A 13,984-nucleotide genomic window follows, 5' to 3' on the forward strand; every position below is an offset into this window, starting at 1 on the left:
TATTAAATGAATTTGAGTTTCTCCCTAGTGTCTTTTCATTTCAGCCTGAAATAACACTCTTTACTATTTCTTGTAGCATAAATCTGTTAGTGAAAAACTCTCATTTTTGTCTATCTAAAAATATCTTAATTTATTTTCTATTTTTGAAGGGGAGTTTTCCCAGATAGAGAATTATTTTTTGACAGTTATGTTTTTACCATTTCTTCTTTCCTTCCTCCCTTCCTTCGTCCATCTATCTATCCATCTACCTATTATCTTTTCCAATAACTTTCTTTTGTGTTTTTTAAATCTCCCCAAGAACTTCTTTCAATTGGATTTTAGTAGTATTATGCTGATCTTTTGTGCCTTTTAACTTGCATCTTTTATTTAAATCCATTTTTGTTGATATTGTACATTTTGAAATATTTCACCAGATTCAAATTCCAAATAATAATTTTCTTTTCATCCCTGTTTCTTTTATAGTTCAGTCCATCTACAATTAACTCTTTAATTTGGCCATACTTTTTTTTATTATTATAGTTTAAGTTCTGGGATACATGTGCAGAATGTTCAGGTTTGTTACATAGGTATACACATGCCATGGTGGTTTGCTCCACCCATCAACCCGTCATCTACATTAGGTATTTCTCCTAATGTTCTCCCTCACCTAGCCCCCCAACCCCTGACAGGCCCCAGTGTGTGATGTTCCCCTTCTGTGTCCATGTGTTCTTATTGTACAACTCCCAGTTATGAGTGAGAACGTGCAGTGTTTGGTTTTCTGTTCTTGTGTTAGTTTGCTGAGAATGATGGTTTCCAGCATCATCCATGTCCCTGCAAAAAAAAAAAAAAAAAGGAAACTCTCCCTTTTGTATGGCTGCATAGTATTCCATGGTGTATATGTGAATTTTGGCCATGCTTTTTATTCTTCTGAACTTACTTCTATGTTCCTATTATTTCGTTCCTGTGGTGTGTATTCTTATTTTATGGATGAGATATCTTCTAAATCTCTTTGGAGATACTCGTTAGAACTTTTCACTGCCATTTTTTTTCCATCCCCTGAATTATCTTCTTCATCTGAGGTTTTCTGTTTTATTTTGCAGACTTCTATCTTGTGCTATTTTTTTCTAAATGTCTGGTAACATTTGGTGTCTGATTACAGTCACAAAGGATTTCGTGTGTTAGGTGGCTTGTGTGACTTATTCTGCAGTTGTAAGGTTCTGCTTGCCTATCCAGCCTCAGCCTGCCTGGCAGAACCACTGTGCACTCTGCCAGTGGGTGGGGCATGCTGACTGGCAGACTTCACTTTAGAGTGCAGGGCCATGGAATTGAGGCAGACAACCTGTTCTCTTCACCCCATTGCCATCTACTAATAGCTGAAATTAGGAGGACTTTACTTATGTCATGGTGGATTTTAGCCTATTTGCCTACTAGGGTAAAAATGGATGGATATTCCAGTGATTGTCAAGGTTATGTATTTACAATTACATAAATCTGCCTCATATATTTTTATTTTTTGTTCTCAAAAAATTACCATTACCAAAGCCCTCAAACCTGGCCTCAGTCCTGGGATCAAGATGATCCTTTTCATCATTGGCATTTTTCTGCATTAGAAGTGGAGTTATTGCTCTCTCCCAGCTAACATTTTACAGCCCTATTCTCCTGTGAACAAATGGAATAACAAAATTTACTCTATGTCCATGTTTTGTGGTAATGAATTTTCTATCTAAAATGACAAAGAAATAATTAAAACTGGGACTCTTGGCTCGGTTGTCCAGCACTTGTTAGTTTTGTGAAGTATTCTTACACCATATGAGTAGTTCTGTTTGTGTGATTTGTTTTATTTATGTACCACTAGAGGGCAGCATTGTCTATTGTCTTTTTGAGCTTGGCAAACTGCAGGCCAGCCCCACTCCTGCCTTTTACCTGGACAGGTCTTTTTGTGCTCTGCTTTCCAGCTTTAACACGGATGAACTGGGTGTAGGGTAGGATTGTTTGGTGAGGGTGGTGGAGGGGGATAGTGGGAATAGAGAATACATCCTATCTGCTGGCAAATATGTACTTTTGTTTAATTTTAAGGGCTTGAGGTGACAGAGGAGGAAGATGGGGGTACACCTTCAGCCCACCTGCTTAAGTAAATCTCCAAATAAGTTGTTTTGCTTTTTTACTTTTTTTCCTTGGATGGCAAAAACATAGCTAGTATCTTTTTTTTTTTTTCCTCCTGTTGAGGATTCACCAGGGTAGAATAAAGTGCTTTTGTTTTCCATCCCTTACCCTAACCTAGAAGGAGAGGTGGAATTTCCCATAGCATGAGCTCCCCCACCCACCTTGGGCAGTCAGTATTGTTGATTTCCGTGACTTTTAGATGCAAGAGGGTCACTGAGCTGGATCTCCGCAGAACAGGAGATAGAGGCTGGGACTCTACTGAAGGAAGCAGTGTCGAACTCCAGAGATGAGATTTTCTCAAGCTTGGTCAGTTTGGCAAGAATTGTTCATGTTTAGGATGACAAACGTAGTTTAATTTCTTAATTGTAGGCCAAGTAGACATTACGATTTGACACTTTGAAAAATATAATGAACATTTGGAGCGTTCCTTATCTACAAAATTATAGCAACATCCAAAGATATATGACATTTTTACCTCATTGGAATCTTTCAAATGTCACTCTTTCCTTATATGAAAGAAAAATGTAATTAAAATGTCTTCCGGAGCCTCCTAAATTAAACTTAAGAAATGCCACCTAACCTATCTTAAGTCAGTTTACCCCAAATATATCTTCCACATTTATAAAATTCATCTGTCATTTTGCCAATGTAAAATAAACATACAAACATAGAGATATAGACTTAGTTTTATTTATAGATATAGTTTTGTACACATCCTTCATATAGTGACTGAGTCTACATTTTAAAATTTATAATTTTATAATTTTACAATTATAATAATTTATAATTTATAATTTAACATTTTATAATTTAACATTTTTATAATTTTATAATTAATATAATTTTATAATTTAACTGCATTATCAAGTTTATTGATGTGTTTTAAATGCAACCTTATTGTTTGGTGCTGGAGGTGTTTTTAATTATGTTTGCTATTATGAATATAACTGTTCTGAACAGAATTGTATGAGTTACCTCTGTTTCCAGTTGAGATATTTGGCTCAGACTTTTTTTCCCCCAGATGAAATTCTAGCAATGGAGGAAAAAAGAATTTAAAAGCCTATTTTATATATTGACAGACTGCATGCTGAAAGGTATAACTCTTATGTCACAGGCTTGCCGATATATGTTTTTAATATTATCCACGTTTTTATTAATTTAATAGAAATAATGATTTTGTTTCTACCTTTCATTTATATAATTATTTTTGAAGATGTGAAGTTAATGAATTTCTTTCACCTATATAGTAAATCTAGAATATATAAAAGCATGTATTTGTTCTTGTACATTTTGGATATTTATCTTCTGCACAATCAATATTTTTAGCATAGTAATATAATAGTTCACAAGGTCACAGTGCTATACTTGTGTCCCTTGTCAATCCCCTCAGACCTCTAAGTCCTACTGCCTAGAGGTAGCTACTCGCAATTCCCCTTGCTTGTTCTATTAGAAGTGTCTAAATAATGCACTCAGTATTATGCTTATCTCCCAAGTATTGCACTTACATCATGCTTATCTGCTATTTCTTGATATTCCTATTTTAGATGTCATCTATTGACTTCCCAATGTGGAAGATGCAGATTTTGTTCTCTCGCACCATCCACAAAGTTCTCAATTTTCTCCTACCCACCCTCCGTGTATTTTCATATAACATTAACAGGATATCATAATGAGATATCGGATATGGACCCATTTACAGGGACTGGTCTTTTGAATTAACTGTGTGTTGGGAGGAGATGTTACACTCGCTGCCCAACTCTCCCACATCTAATCTCTGGCCTTTCTTATCCCACCTGCCTCCTCCTGCCTTCTTCCAAGCTGATCTGCCCGTCTCCACCTGTGTCATGAATTCCGGGCAGGTCAGTCCTGGGCCACACCTCTGCTGGCTGGTGACAACTGCTTTTACTTACAGACTCAAATATGTGTTCCACAGAATTGTAGCTTGAGAATTTTAAGATGAAGATGATGATGATATTTTAGTAATAAATAGCTAACACTGGCAAAGAAACTGTCTAGCACAGGGGTCCCCAAACCCTGGCAGAGGACCGATACCTCTGGCCTGTGAGGAAGCCACCGCACAGCAGGTGAGCAGTGGGCCAAGAGGGCGGTAGTGTCTGAGCTCCACCTCCTGTCCGAACAACCGCTGCTTTAGATCCTCATAGGAGCGGAGCCCTATTGTGCACTGATCTTGCGAGGGATGTAGGTTGCGTGCTCCTATGAGAACTTAACTAATGCCTGATGATCTGAAGTGAAACAGTTTCATCCCGAAAGCATCCCACCCCACCATCCGTGGAAAAATGGTCTTCCATGTAACCAGTCCCTGGTGCCAAAAAGGGTGGAGACCGCTGCTCTAACATATCAGTTCAGAGAATCTTTTCAGGTGGGCCAACCTGGGTCCAAATCCCAACTCATCCATTTAGGAGCTGTGTAAATTTTGGTAATTCCTTAGCTCATTTGCATTGCAGTTGCAAGTATCTATTGCCAGATAGATCCCAGAAGCAGCCGTTGCTAGAGGATCCACCTCCAAGATGGTCGCTTCAGTTACCATCTGGCGCCGCTTCTGGGCGTGTTTCTTTCCACAGAAGCAGGTTTTGTTCTCTCTCACTGCCTTTACGATTCTCCAGGTGGCTCAGGGTCTCTGAGTGTGGTGGAGTAAAGGTAGCCAGACACTTGATCTGGCTTCTGACATGTCCCAGAGCAATTGTTTGTAGGGCAGTCCTTCCAGTGTGAGCATTTCAGACATCTAGACAGTCCCAGAGCTTCAGTGGTGCCCCAGTTCGTTGGTCAGGCAAGTTCCTGGGGCCAGCCCCAATGCAGAGAGAAGGCGAAGGATTCAATGCCATCTCTCCCTGAGAAATGGCATGCGTGCACATAATGATGGGCATCTCGGAGCCAAGTGCCCACACTAAGCTATCTGACCTTCAAATAAAGATAGTAATTGTGATATTTCTCTCATAGGCATGATGTTAGGATTGAATAAGATACTGTGTATGGAAGAGCTTAATATAGTCAACAGCAAATAAATATTAGCCATGTAGTTAATAAGCTTATTATGTACCTGGAGCATACTTATCACATTTGAGAAAACTATGCTAACTTATATCTTAGTTTTCTGTCAGTTTTATGTATTTTATCTATTTGTATACTTTAAAAAATTCCCAACTATAACCATGTTGCAAAATTTTGAAAAATAGAATGATGTTTAATCTTAATTCCACCATTGCTATTATCATTTCGCTGTATTTATTTTTCTGCCTTTTACATTGTTGTAATTTTAGCACATGGGCAATGTTATATCTTGCTTTTTCCATTTTCATTATATCATGAGCTCTGCTCTTCCATGCTGTGATCGTTTTCATAACCATCATTTTAGATGCCCTTATAACATTAAACACTGAATAGATGTATTAGAGTTTGCTTAACCATTTTTCTACATTGAGTCTCTTCCTACATGTGCTTATTTATTTTATATCATGTAATTATATTTACTAGAATTTAATGTCCAACTATAATAGTCACCTACAGTCAGTCTTGTCAATTCCATTTTTCCCCTCAGTTGCTCAATTATCTTTAAAGTTGTCTTTCCTTTAGTTTTCACCTGAGCCAACTAACTAATCTATCTGTTGACTTATCTGCTGCGCTTACCCATTTTCCTTCTTTGTCTTTCTCTCTCATTCTTTCTTTTCTCCTTCCCTCTCTTCCCCCCCAGTCTCTTCATTTCTTCTACAAGTATTTCTTGACCTTCTATCTTATGCCAAGGAATCTTTTACGTGTGGGAAATAAAGTAATTAACAAGTCAATCTTCCCTTCTCCATGGAGCTTAAATTCTAATGGGGAAGACAGGTCATAAACACTCAAACAAACAAACAAAAAACATCAAATATGACAAAGGATGTACACAAAATTAAAATGAAACAATATGTGTGTTAGAGAGTATCTGATTGCCACAAAAAGAACCAAAGAAAAGACAGTGTCTACCAGGTTTCTCTACTGTAACATTACTATATTTCACTTTTAACCAATGAGTAATTTGTGGGAAGATACTTGAACATTATGTAAATATCCTATTCCTCATCATACTTTCATGCACTGGTTTTAACATTCTAATGACTTGTTTTCATTCCATCATTCTTTTTATATTTATTAGATGACACTCTTCTTTAAGAAAAAGCTTTGCCTTCTCCCCCAATTTATTTATATTTCTTATATTGGCATGGACTCGTGGATTCTTGTTTTATTCAACGAATTATGTTACCACCGTTATTTAGTTTAATGATCACAATGTCCCAGGTTTGGCTACGGAAGCCCTTCCAAGTAGACTCTTCTGACATTTTAAAATGTTCTTATCTTTCTTTGAGTACTTTCTTGCTTAGTAGTATATCAAGAAGTTCCAGACTCCTCTTTTCTTTTCCTACTTTTATCTATTCTTTCCTTCTTTCAAACTGTTTATATTCTTGAAATAAGTATGTGAAGGAGATTATTACCATATTTCATTGCAAAAAGTGATAAGAACCTGGGGTATGGATAATAGGATTATAGTAGACAGGAAGTATATGATAAAATTTAGGAGTTAAGGTCTCTGGGACTTGGCTAATGACATGAAGGAGTTAAAAGAGTAATTTAACTTTTAAATTTATGTCTTGACCCTTAGATGTATCAAATTCATGTCTAAAACCAAAATAGTGATGGTATTGAAAGTTTAGACGTAAACAAGGCAGAGAAGCTATGTTAAGGAATAGAGAATAAGAGAAAATAGGGAGAATCCCATTTTGAAGATGTTGAATGTAATATGTCTTGCAGACATTTGGAAATAGGAGTATGATATTCAGATAGTGGGTTATCATTTGGAAATCATCAGAATCTGGGGTTAGTTAAACCAGTAACCATGAATGTTGTCATCAAGAAGATGATGACAGAAAATACTGGGTCAAGGGTGGAACTCTGGGATATATCACCATTGAAGGGATAGAGAAGTTTATGAAAGAGATGAAGAAGAACAGACTACATTATAAGGAGAACAAGAAGAGAGTAGTATCACTGTTACCAAGATGGCTAAGAATTTTAAGAGATAATTCATGAATAATTGTGCCATATGCAGCAGATTGTTCTAGTGAAAAGTGGGTTGAAGAAGGTCGATTAGATTGCTAATATCATGGTCCTTGGTCACCTTTAGAGAAGCAGATCTTATAGAATGCCAGGAACAATGGATTGAGCAATGAATGGGAATTGAGAAAGAACCAACGAATACATGTTTAGGGTAGCTTTCAATGTCTAATGGGCATTGCCTACTTCTGGATTCTGTGTATGCACATTTAATTTTCTTTTCCTTGTGTTTTTTTTCTCTTTTTATATTTTCTCTATGTTAGACATAAGTGTGAACTCAGGGACTATTTTTTTTTTAATCAGTTTATTCTAAAGACCTTGCTTAGCCACATCTATGTAGCAGGCACCCTGTAACTCCCGTGTGGGTGGATGAATGAATGGATAGATGGATATAGAGTGAGGTCATACATCTGAAAGTTCTAAGATAGAGGTAGCTTATTTGGAGGAGATTGGCTTGGGGTCTGACTTAATAAGAAGAAAACATGAAATTCTGGACAAGATTGAGTCAGGTGATAGAATAAGGGAACAGGGAGAGAACACCATCATTTAATGAAGTTGATTCCATTATGTAGGCTTCAGAAATGAGGAAACCTCACCAAAGGTGAGACAGTTGCATAGCTGTAAACCAATCCAAATCAAATTCATATTGATGACATTAATCCATCAGGAACTGAAATTCACTCTAAATTATATAGCCACAGAAAAATTACAAAAAAGTACATAATAGGAATCATAATGGAAAGGTGTATAGAACTTTGAAGAAATAAATGCAGAACAAGGTGGACCTGGGGTATTAGCTGGGGAAGGCTTTCTAGACATTGGAGGTTGCGAAATCTGCCATGTTAATCCCACAAGCATGAAGCAGTCATAGTGAGAGATAGTCTTATATTGAACCCAGCCCACAAAGGCTGCTGCTTAAACTAGGTCAACTCTTCTTAGTTCACAGAAATAAACTAGAAGGTTTCTGCTCATGAGACAGCTGTGCTTGCTTCTTTCCCTGTAGGTGCATTGTCCAAGAAGTCATATGATAATTAGAGTGCTCATTGAGCTATTCTAATCATAGCTCATGTTTACTGACACTCTCGGTGGCAAGCATTATGCTAAGCGCTTTACATGAGTCATCTTATGTTATTTTCACAACTTCTGACTCTGGTACCAATACTATTATAATTCTATAGATGAGCAGGCTGAAGCTTGTAACTTACCCAAGGTCACATTAGCAAGGATGAGGTAGAGGAAGCACTTGAACTTTTATCTGTCTTAATTCCCAAGTCTGGACTTCTAGCCACCAAATTTGCATGGAATGTGAATTAGGGGATTAATTCAAATTCAAATTTAGATTCGATTCCAGTTTCTATAGCATCTGGCTATCTCTGTAATGAAAGTGGATGGGTCAGATTTATTATAAAACCCTACTTCAGTGACTCACCCTTTTTCTATTATTCCTTTGAACATCAAAACATCTTATTCTTCACTTTTGTTAATACTTTCAGTTCAGTTCTTGGTGGCCTTAGAGCCATTCTCTCTCTGCTAGGTGACTTTGCAAATATTGGTTCTGATGCACTGGTTTTATGAAATGCCTTTCTTTTTGGAGAAACTTTCCACTGTCACCCTCCAAGATGAAATCTGTCCTACCGACCTGCTAAAACTCAAGAGGACAGGTTCCAGGTACCCTCTCTAGTAGGAGTTTTGTTCTGAGGTAGCACCCACTGTAGTAGCAGCTTATACTTTTGCTTTTTTCATGCCAGGTAGTGACCAAATCAAAAAAAATTAGCCAGTCTTGTTGTGAGCAGGGAAAGTGATTTCCCTTGGCTGGAAGGACTCAGAGGGTGAAAATAAGGGGAGACAGAAATAGAAAAATAAGTTAAGATGAAGCCTTTGAGTTGATATTTCTGAAGAATCACTTCATGGTAAGCAATGCAATAAATCAGCAGACTGAAAATTCTACAACTGTTACTTCTATTATGTGCTATTACACGTTTTATTACCACTGTGATTTTTATTTGCTTTGTTTTCATTTTATTTTTCTCAACAGGATGCGAAGAGCTGGCAAAACTTGACTTGACTGTAAATTTCATTGGAGAGCTGAGCAGCATTAAAACTTTGAAGCACAATATCCATCTGAAGGAGCTCTTTCTAATGGGGAACCCATGTGCTTCCTTTGACCACTATAGAGAGTTCGTGGTAGCAACTCTTCCACAATTAAAGGTATGGTTATTTTAATGGTGCAGAAATCACAGAGAAATGAGCATGAGCAACTACAATCATTCCTGCTTTACTTGCAGCAACAATGAATGTGTTGTTTCAGATAATGGAATATTCCAAAGAGCCCAAAGTAATTATCTGAATGGCTAGACCTTTAATATTGTTTGAATAGTTTTAATAAATCCCTGAAAAATAAATTGCATATTTTTCACCTTTCTCATCCAAAACATACAGAACTTAATTTGACTTTTTCTCAATGAGCTGAAATCATAGTTACAAAGAACATTCATCATCACTGATTAGAATTCATTATTACTTGTAGCAAACCAAAAGTTTAGGGTTTTAGAAGTAGCTACAGCTATGTACCTTTGTATTACATAGTCTTAAGCTACTGTGCTTTTATAATTATTATTTTTTATCATTGCTTTTTCTTAACATTTTCTCTGTAGCAGTGGTTCACAGTCTTTTTTTAATTTTTCTTTTTTTTTTTTCCTTTGAGAAGGAGTTTCACTCTTGTTCTCTTCTTGCCCAGGCTGGAGTACAATGGCACGATCTCAGTTCACTGCAACCTATGCCTCCCAGGTTCAAGTGATTCTCCTGCCTCAGCTTCCCAAGTAGCTGGGATTACAGGCATGTGCCACCACACCCGCCTACTTTTGTATTTTTAGTAGAGATGAGATTTCACCATGTTGGCCAGGCTAGTCTTGAACTCCTGACCTCAGGTGATCCACCTGCCTCGGCCTCCCAAAGTACTGGGATTACAGGCATGAACTGCTGTGCCTGGCAAGTTCACAGTCTTTGGTGTGCATCAGAACACGTGGAGGCCTTTTCAAAACACAGACTGCTGTGCTCCTCCCCCAGGGTTTCTGGGTCAGGTCTGACATGGGGCCTGAGATTTCACATTTCTAACAAAATCTGTAAATGCTGGTGCAGGGACCTCGTTTGACAACCACGACTGTTTATGTTACTCTTATACCATATCCCCCCAATCAAGTAATTTTAGAACTGAGGAAAGAATATTATTTCTTGAGAAATCATACAACAGAGAATATTAAAATAGCAATGTTAAGTTTCATGTAATTCCAAGAGTTCCCAGCCTGCATGTGGCTCCATGTTCCTGGAAAGAGAATGCATGGATACATCGCCTGTGCAACAGGCATTTTTTCAGTTCTCAAAGGATATTTGTTTCTTAGACTTCTGTGTTCTCTGTGGTCAAGGGACTGCTGACTGCTGGATTAATGGAACACATTTCTTCTAATGTAAAATTTCTCAGATTAAGAGAATGAGTGATTCAGGTAATTGAATATAGAATAAATAATAAATTGTCTCATATGTAACCTAAACTGATCGTTATTATACAGTGATTTCCTAGAAAATGAGCTGATGAGACCCCGACTATCATAGAACTAGATCTTATAGTGTAATGCTGTGAGCCATGCCCTTGGAAGGGCTAAGGGTCAGGGAGTCCTCATGGCCACCATAGCTGAGCCTGTGTCAGTGTCGCAGCTGAGCCTAGTCAGGCTAGAGGTGTGAGAGCCATCATATGGCTGCTGCAGACAGGGTCAGAGGTTGTGCCAGGTACTTTATGCACAGTGTTTCTGATCCTCCCAGACCCATTCAGGGAGACAATTAGGTGCATTCAGAGCTCGGGGAGTTAATGCTGCTTGTTTAGGCTGACACATCTGGCAAGTGACACCAGTGGGATTTGAACCTAATGAGTCCAACCTTGATGCCTCCACCATTCACACTATACCCACACTCACTGCTTCTCTCTGGGTTAAATTACAGGTTTTGGATCAAGTCTTTCCTTTCAGAAAGACTTCTCCAAATCAACTGCTTCAATAGAAAACAACCCCGTTTTGAAAAATAGCATGCATATATTTATTAATATTTTAAAATAGTTTGATATACCATAGAATCTTAATTACCATTTCATTGAAAGCTGGTGAGCTGCTTGAAAGGAATTGTGTTAATAAATATATTATTTTCCTAGGGCTGCTGTAACAAAGTACTGCAAACTAGATGGCTTAAACAACAGAAATATGTCATCTTATAGCTCTGAAGGCCAGACGTTCAAGTTCAAGATGTTGATAGGGTTGATTCCTTCCACGGGCTGCAAGGGAGAATCTGCTCCATGCCTCCCTCCTAGCTTCTGCTGATTTGCCGGCCAATTTTTGGCATTCTTGAGCTTGTTTACACATTGCCCTGAGGGTCTCTGCCTTCCTCTTCACAGGCCTCTCTCTTTATAAAGACACCAGTTATATTGGCTTGGGGCCCACCTGCTTCAGGATGATTTAGTCTCAACGAATTACATCCATAATGACCCTGTTGCCAAAAAGTCCATGATTTGAGCTACTGGGGGTTAGGACTTCAACATCTTTTTTTATCAATTCAACCCATAGCAGCAGAGTAGTTATTTTAGATAGTCACATAGAAGAGGTGTGAGGAGAGTCAGCCCTTTTCAAGGATTTTCTTCCCAGTGTCTGAGCCACTCCAGAAGTAGGTAGACCCCACAGTACAGTGGGAAACAGATTTGTTAGCAGACAAACCAAGGTCTGACACCTGCTTCCAATGCCTGTGAATTGCGTGCCTCATTTTACTGATGTATAGTGGGATCATAATTCCTACTTCAAGGGAGTTCTGTGAGGCCTTCAGTACATCTTAGTGTCTCTTTCTCTGCCTCAGCACTTGCACAGTTATTATCAATAAGTGTGGACACTCCACCTTTGTGCTGCAGGAATCCTGGGTGAAGAAAGATAAAGAAACGCTCAGCTTAAAACTGAATCGATGATTCTTAGGCCTTCTAAACTCAGATGTGATTTTGGCTTGAAGGAAACGTGGGCCAATTTCAAAGACTAACAGAAATCACTAAAAAAAAGTGAGGCTCCTAGAATAGGTGCTGGGGTACAGTGCCAAACTTGTCATTAGTTATTAATATGAGGTCTTTTGCCTCCTGTCAGTAAAGTGACAGAGGGTTCAGTTGTCATAGACTTTTAGGAATAGTAGTGCTAATTAAGTCAAAATAGACTTAAATCGTTTATAAGACAGAAATCAATCAATCAATCAGTCAATCAGTGTACTTCAATTACAAGGAAGAAAAGATCACCTTGCTCCCCAGGGTTCTGTTGGGAAGAAATCCCAGTCGAAAGAAATTATCTATAATAAGCTAGAGTTTTCTAGCTTATTATAATACACAGTTATATATAATGTATTTATGTTAATAATATATATTTATATGTAAATTATACTATATAAATTAATATAACAAAGTACTACAAATTGGATGACTTAACAGAAATTTGTGAAAGTGCTGTATTTATATAGTATTAATTATATATAAATATATTTATAATTATGTTGATTCATATATTTATATTAGTGTATTTACTTATGTATACTTACAAAATAAGTAAATTTCATTTATTCCAAAATTTCCAAATTGATTTGATCCCACCCCTGTATTAAACTAGATCAGATTAAGTATGTGGACCACAATTACTTAATGCCTTAAATAATAGGTTTTATTGCATTGGGTTTATCATTATGGTCTCATACATAATGGTATGAGGATGCCTTTATTGAAGGATACTACAAGAAACAGCCTTATGAAACCTGTGACTGTATGGACATATTTCTAGAGAAACAATGCCTGACATCTCTCAAGGTCTCCATTATGAAACTCTGTGCTAGCAATGTGTTTTAGAGCTGCATGTTAGAGGGAAGCTACAAACTGTATTTTTTCCTTAAAGACCATGAAAACTGTGTAACTAATTATGTTTTTCTATTTGGCTTTGGCTGCCAAGAAGCTCAGAACCAAATCTGCAGCCCATCTATAGCAACCATATCAGTTCTTATGACCAAAGCATATTTGGAATTATCTTTTTACCAAATCTCTACATAATTTTGACTTATAATTCAGCTGATTCTAATAATTTTTTAATTTGTATTTTACTAAATCTTTCTGTGTATTTTTTTCCCCTTTTATATGTTTCTTATTGCTGCTGTAACAAATTGAGACAAATTTAGTGACTTAAAACAATACAAATGTATTACCTTATGATTCTGGAGATCAAAAGCCTGAAATGGTTTCACTGGGCTAAAATCAAGGTGTTGGCAGGGCTATTCTTTCTTCAGGCTCTAGGAGAGAATCCCTTACTTTGCCCCTTTCAGCTTCTAGAGGATACCTGCATTTTTAGGCTCATGGCCTCTTCCTCCATCTCCAAAGACATCAGTATGCCAACTTTACATCTCTCCCTAACTCTAACACTCATGTCTCTCTTTCATACTTGTAAGGACCTCTGTGGTTCTTACAAGAATCACCCTGATCATCCAAGATCCTTAACCTAATCAAACCTGTAAAGCCCCTTTTGCCATGTAAGGTAACATTCATGGAGATTAGAACGTGGACATTCTTGGGGAACCATTATCTTCCAACCACACCTTCCTAAATACCTCACCTCATTTTGCAGAATAAGGCCGAGTAGATAAATAGATATCTTTAAACTGTTAGCTCTAACATTTTAGGTTTTAATTG

General features: G+C 37.4%; 1 protein-coding gene across 2 annotated transcripts in view; it reads left to right on the forward strand.

Annotated features, from left to right (window-relative positions):
• LRRC6 (leucine rich repeat containing 6) overlaps positions 1-13,984 on the forward strand; it is a 92,900-nt gene that overhangs the window by 21,989 nt on the left and 56,927 nt on the right. For both annotated transcript variants that reach the window (XM_011938163.1, XM_011938162.1), the window contains exon 4: positions 9,281-9,453. In XM_011938163.1, the coding sequence (XP_011793553.1) occupies positions 9,281-9,453 (173 nt within the window). The remainder of the gene's footprint in view (positions 1-9,280; positions 9,454-13,984) is intronic.

Source organism: Colobus angolensis, unplaced genomic scaffold (assembly GCF_000951035.1).
Source record: "Colobus angolensis palliatus isolate OR3802 unplaced genomic scaffold, Cang.pa_1.0 Scaffold17, whole genome shotgun sequence".
NCBI classification, from domain to species: Eukaryota; Metazoa; Chordata; class Mammalia; order Primates; family Cercopithecidae; genus Colobus; species Colobus angolensis.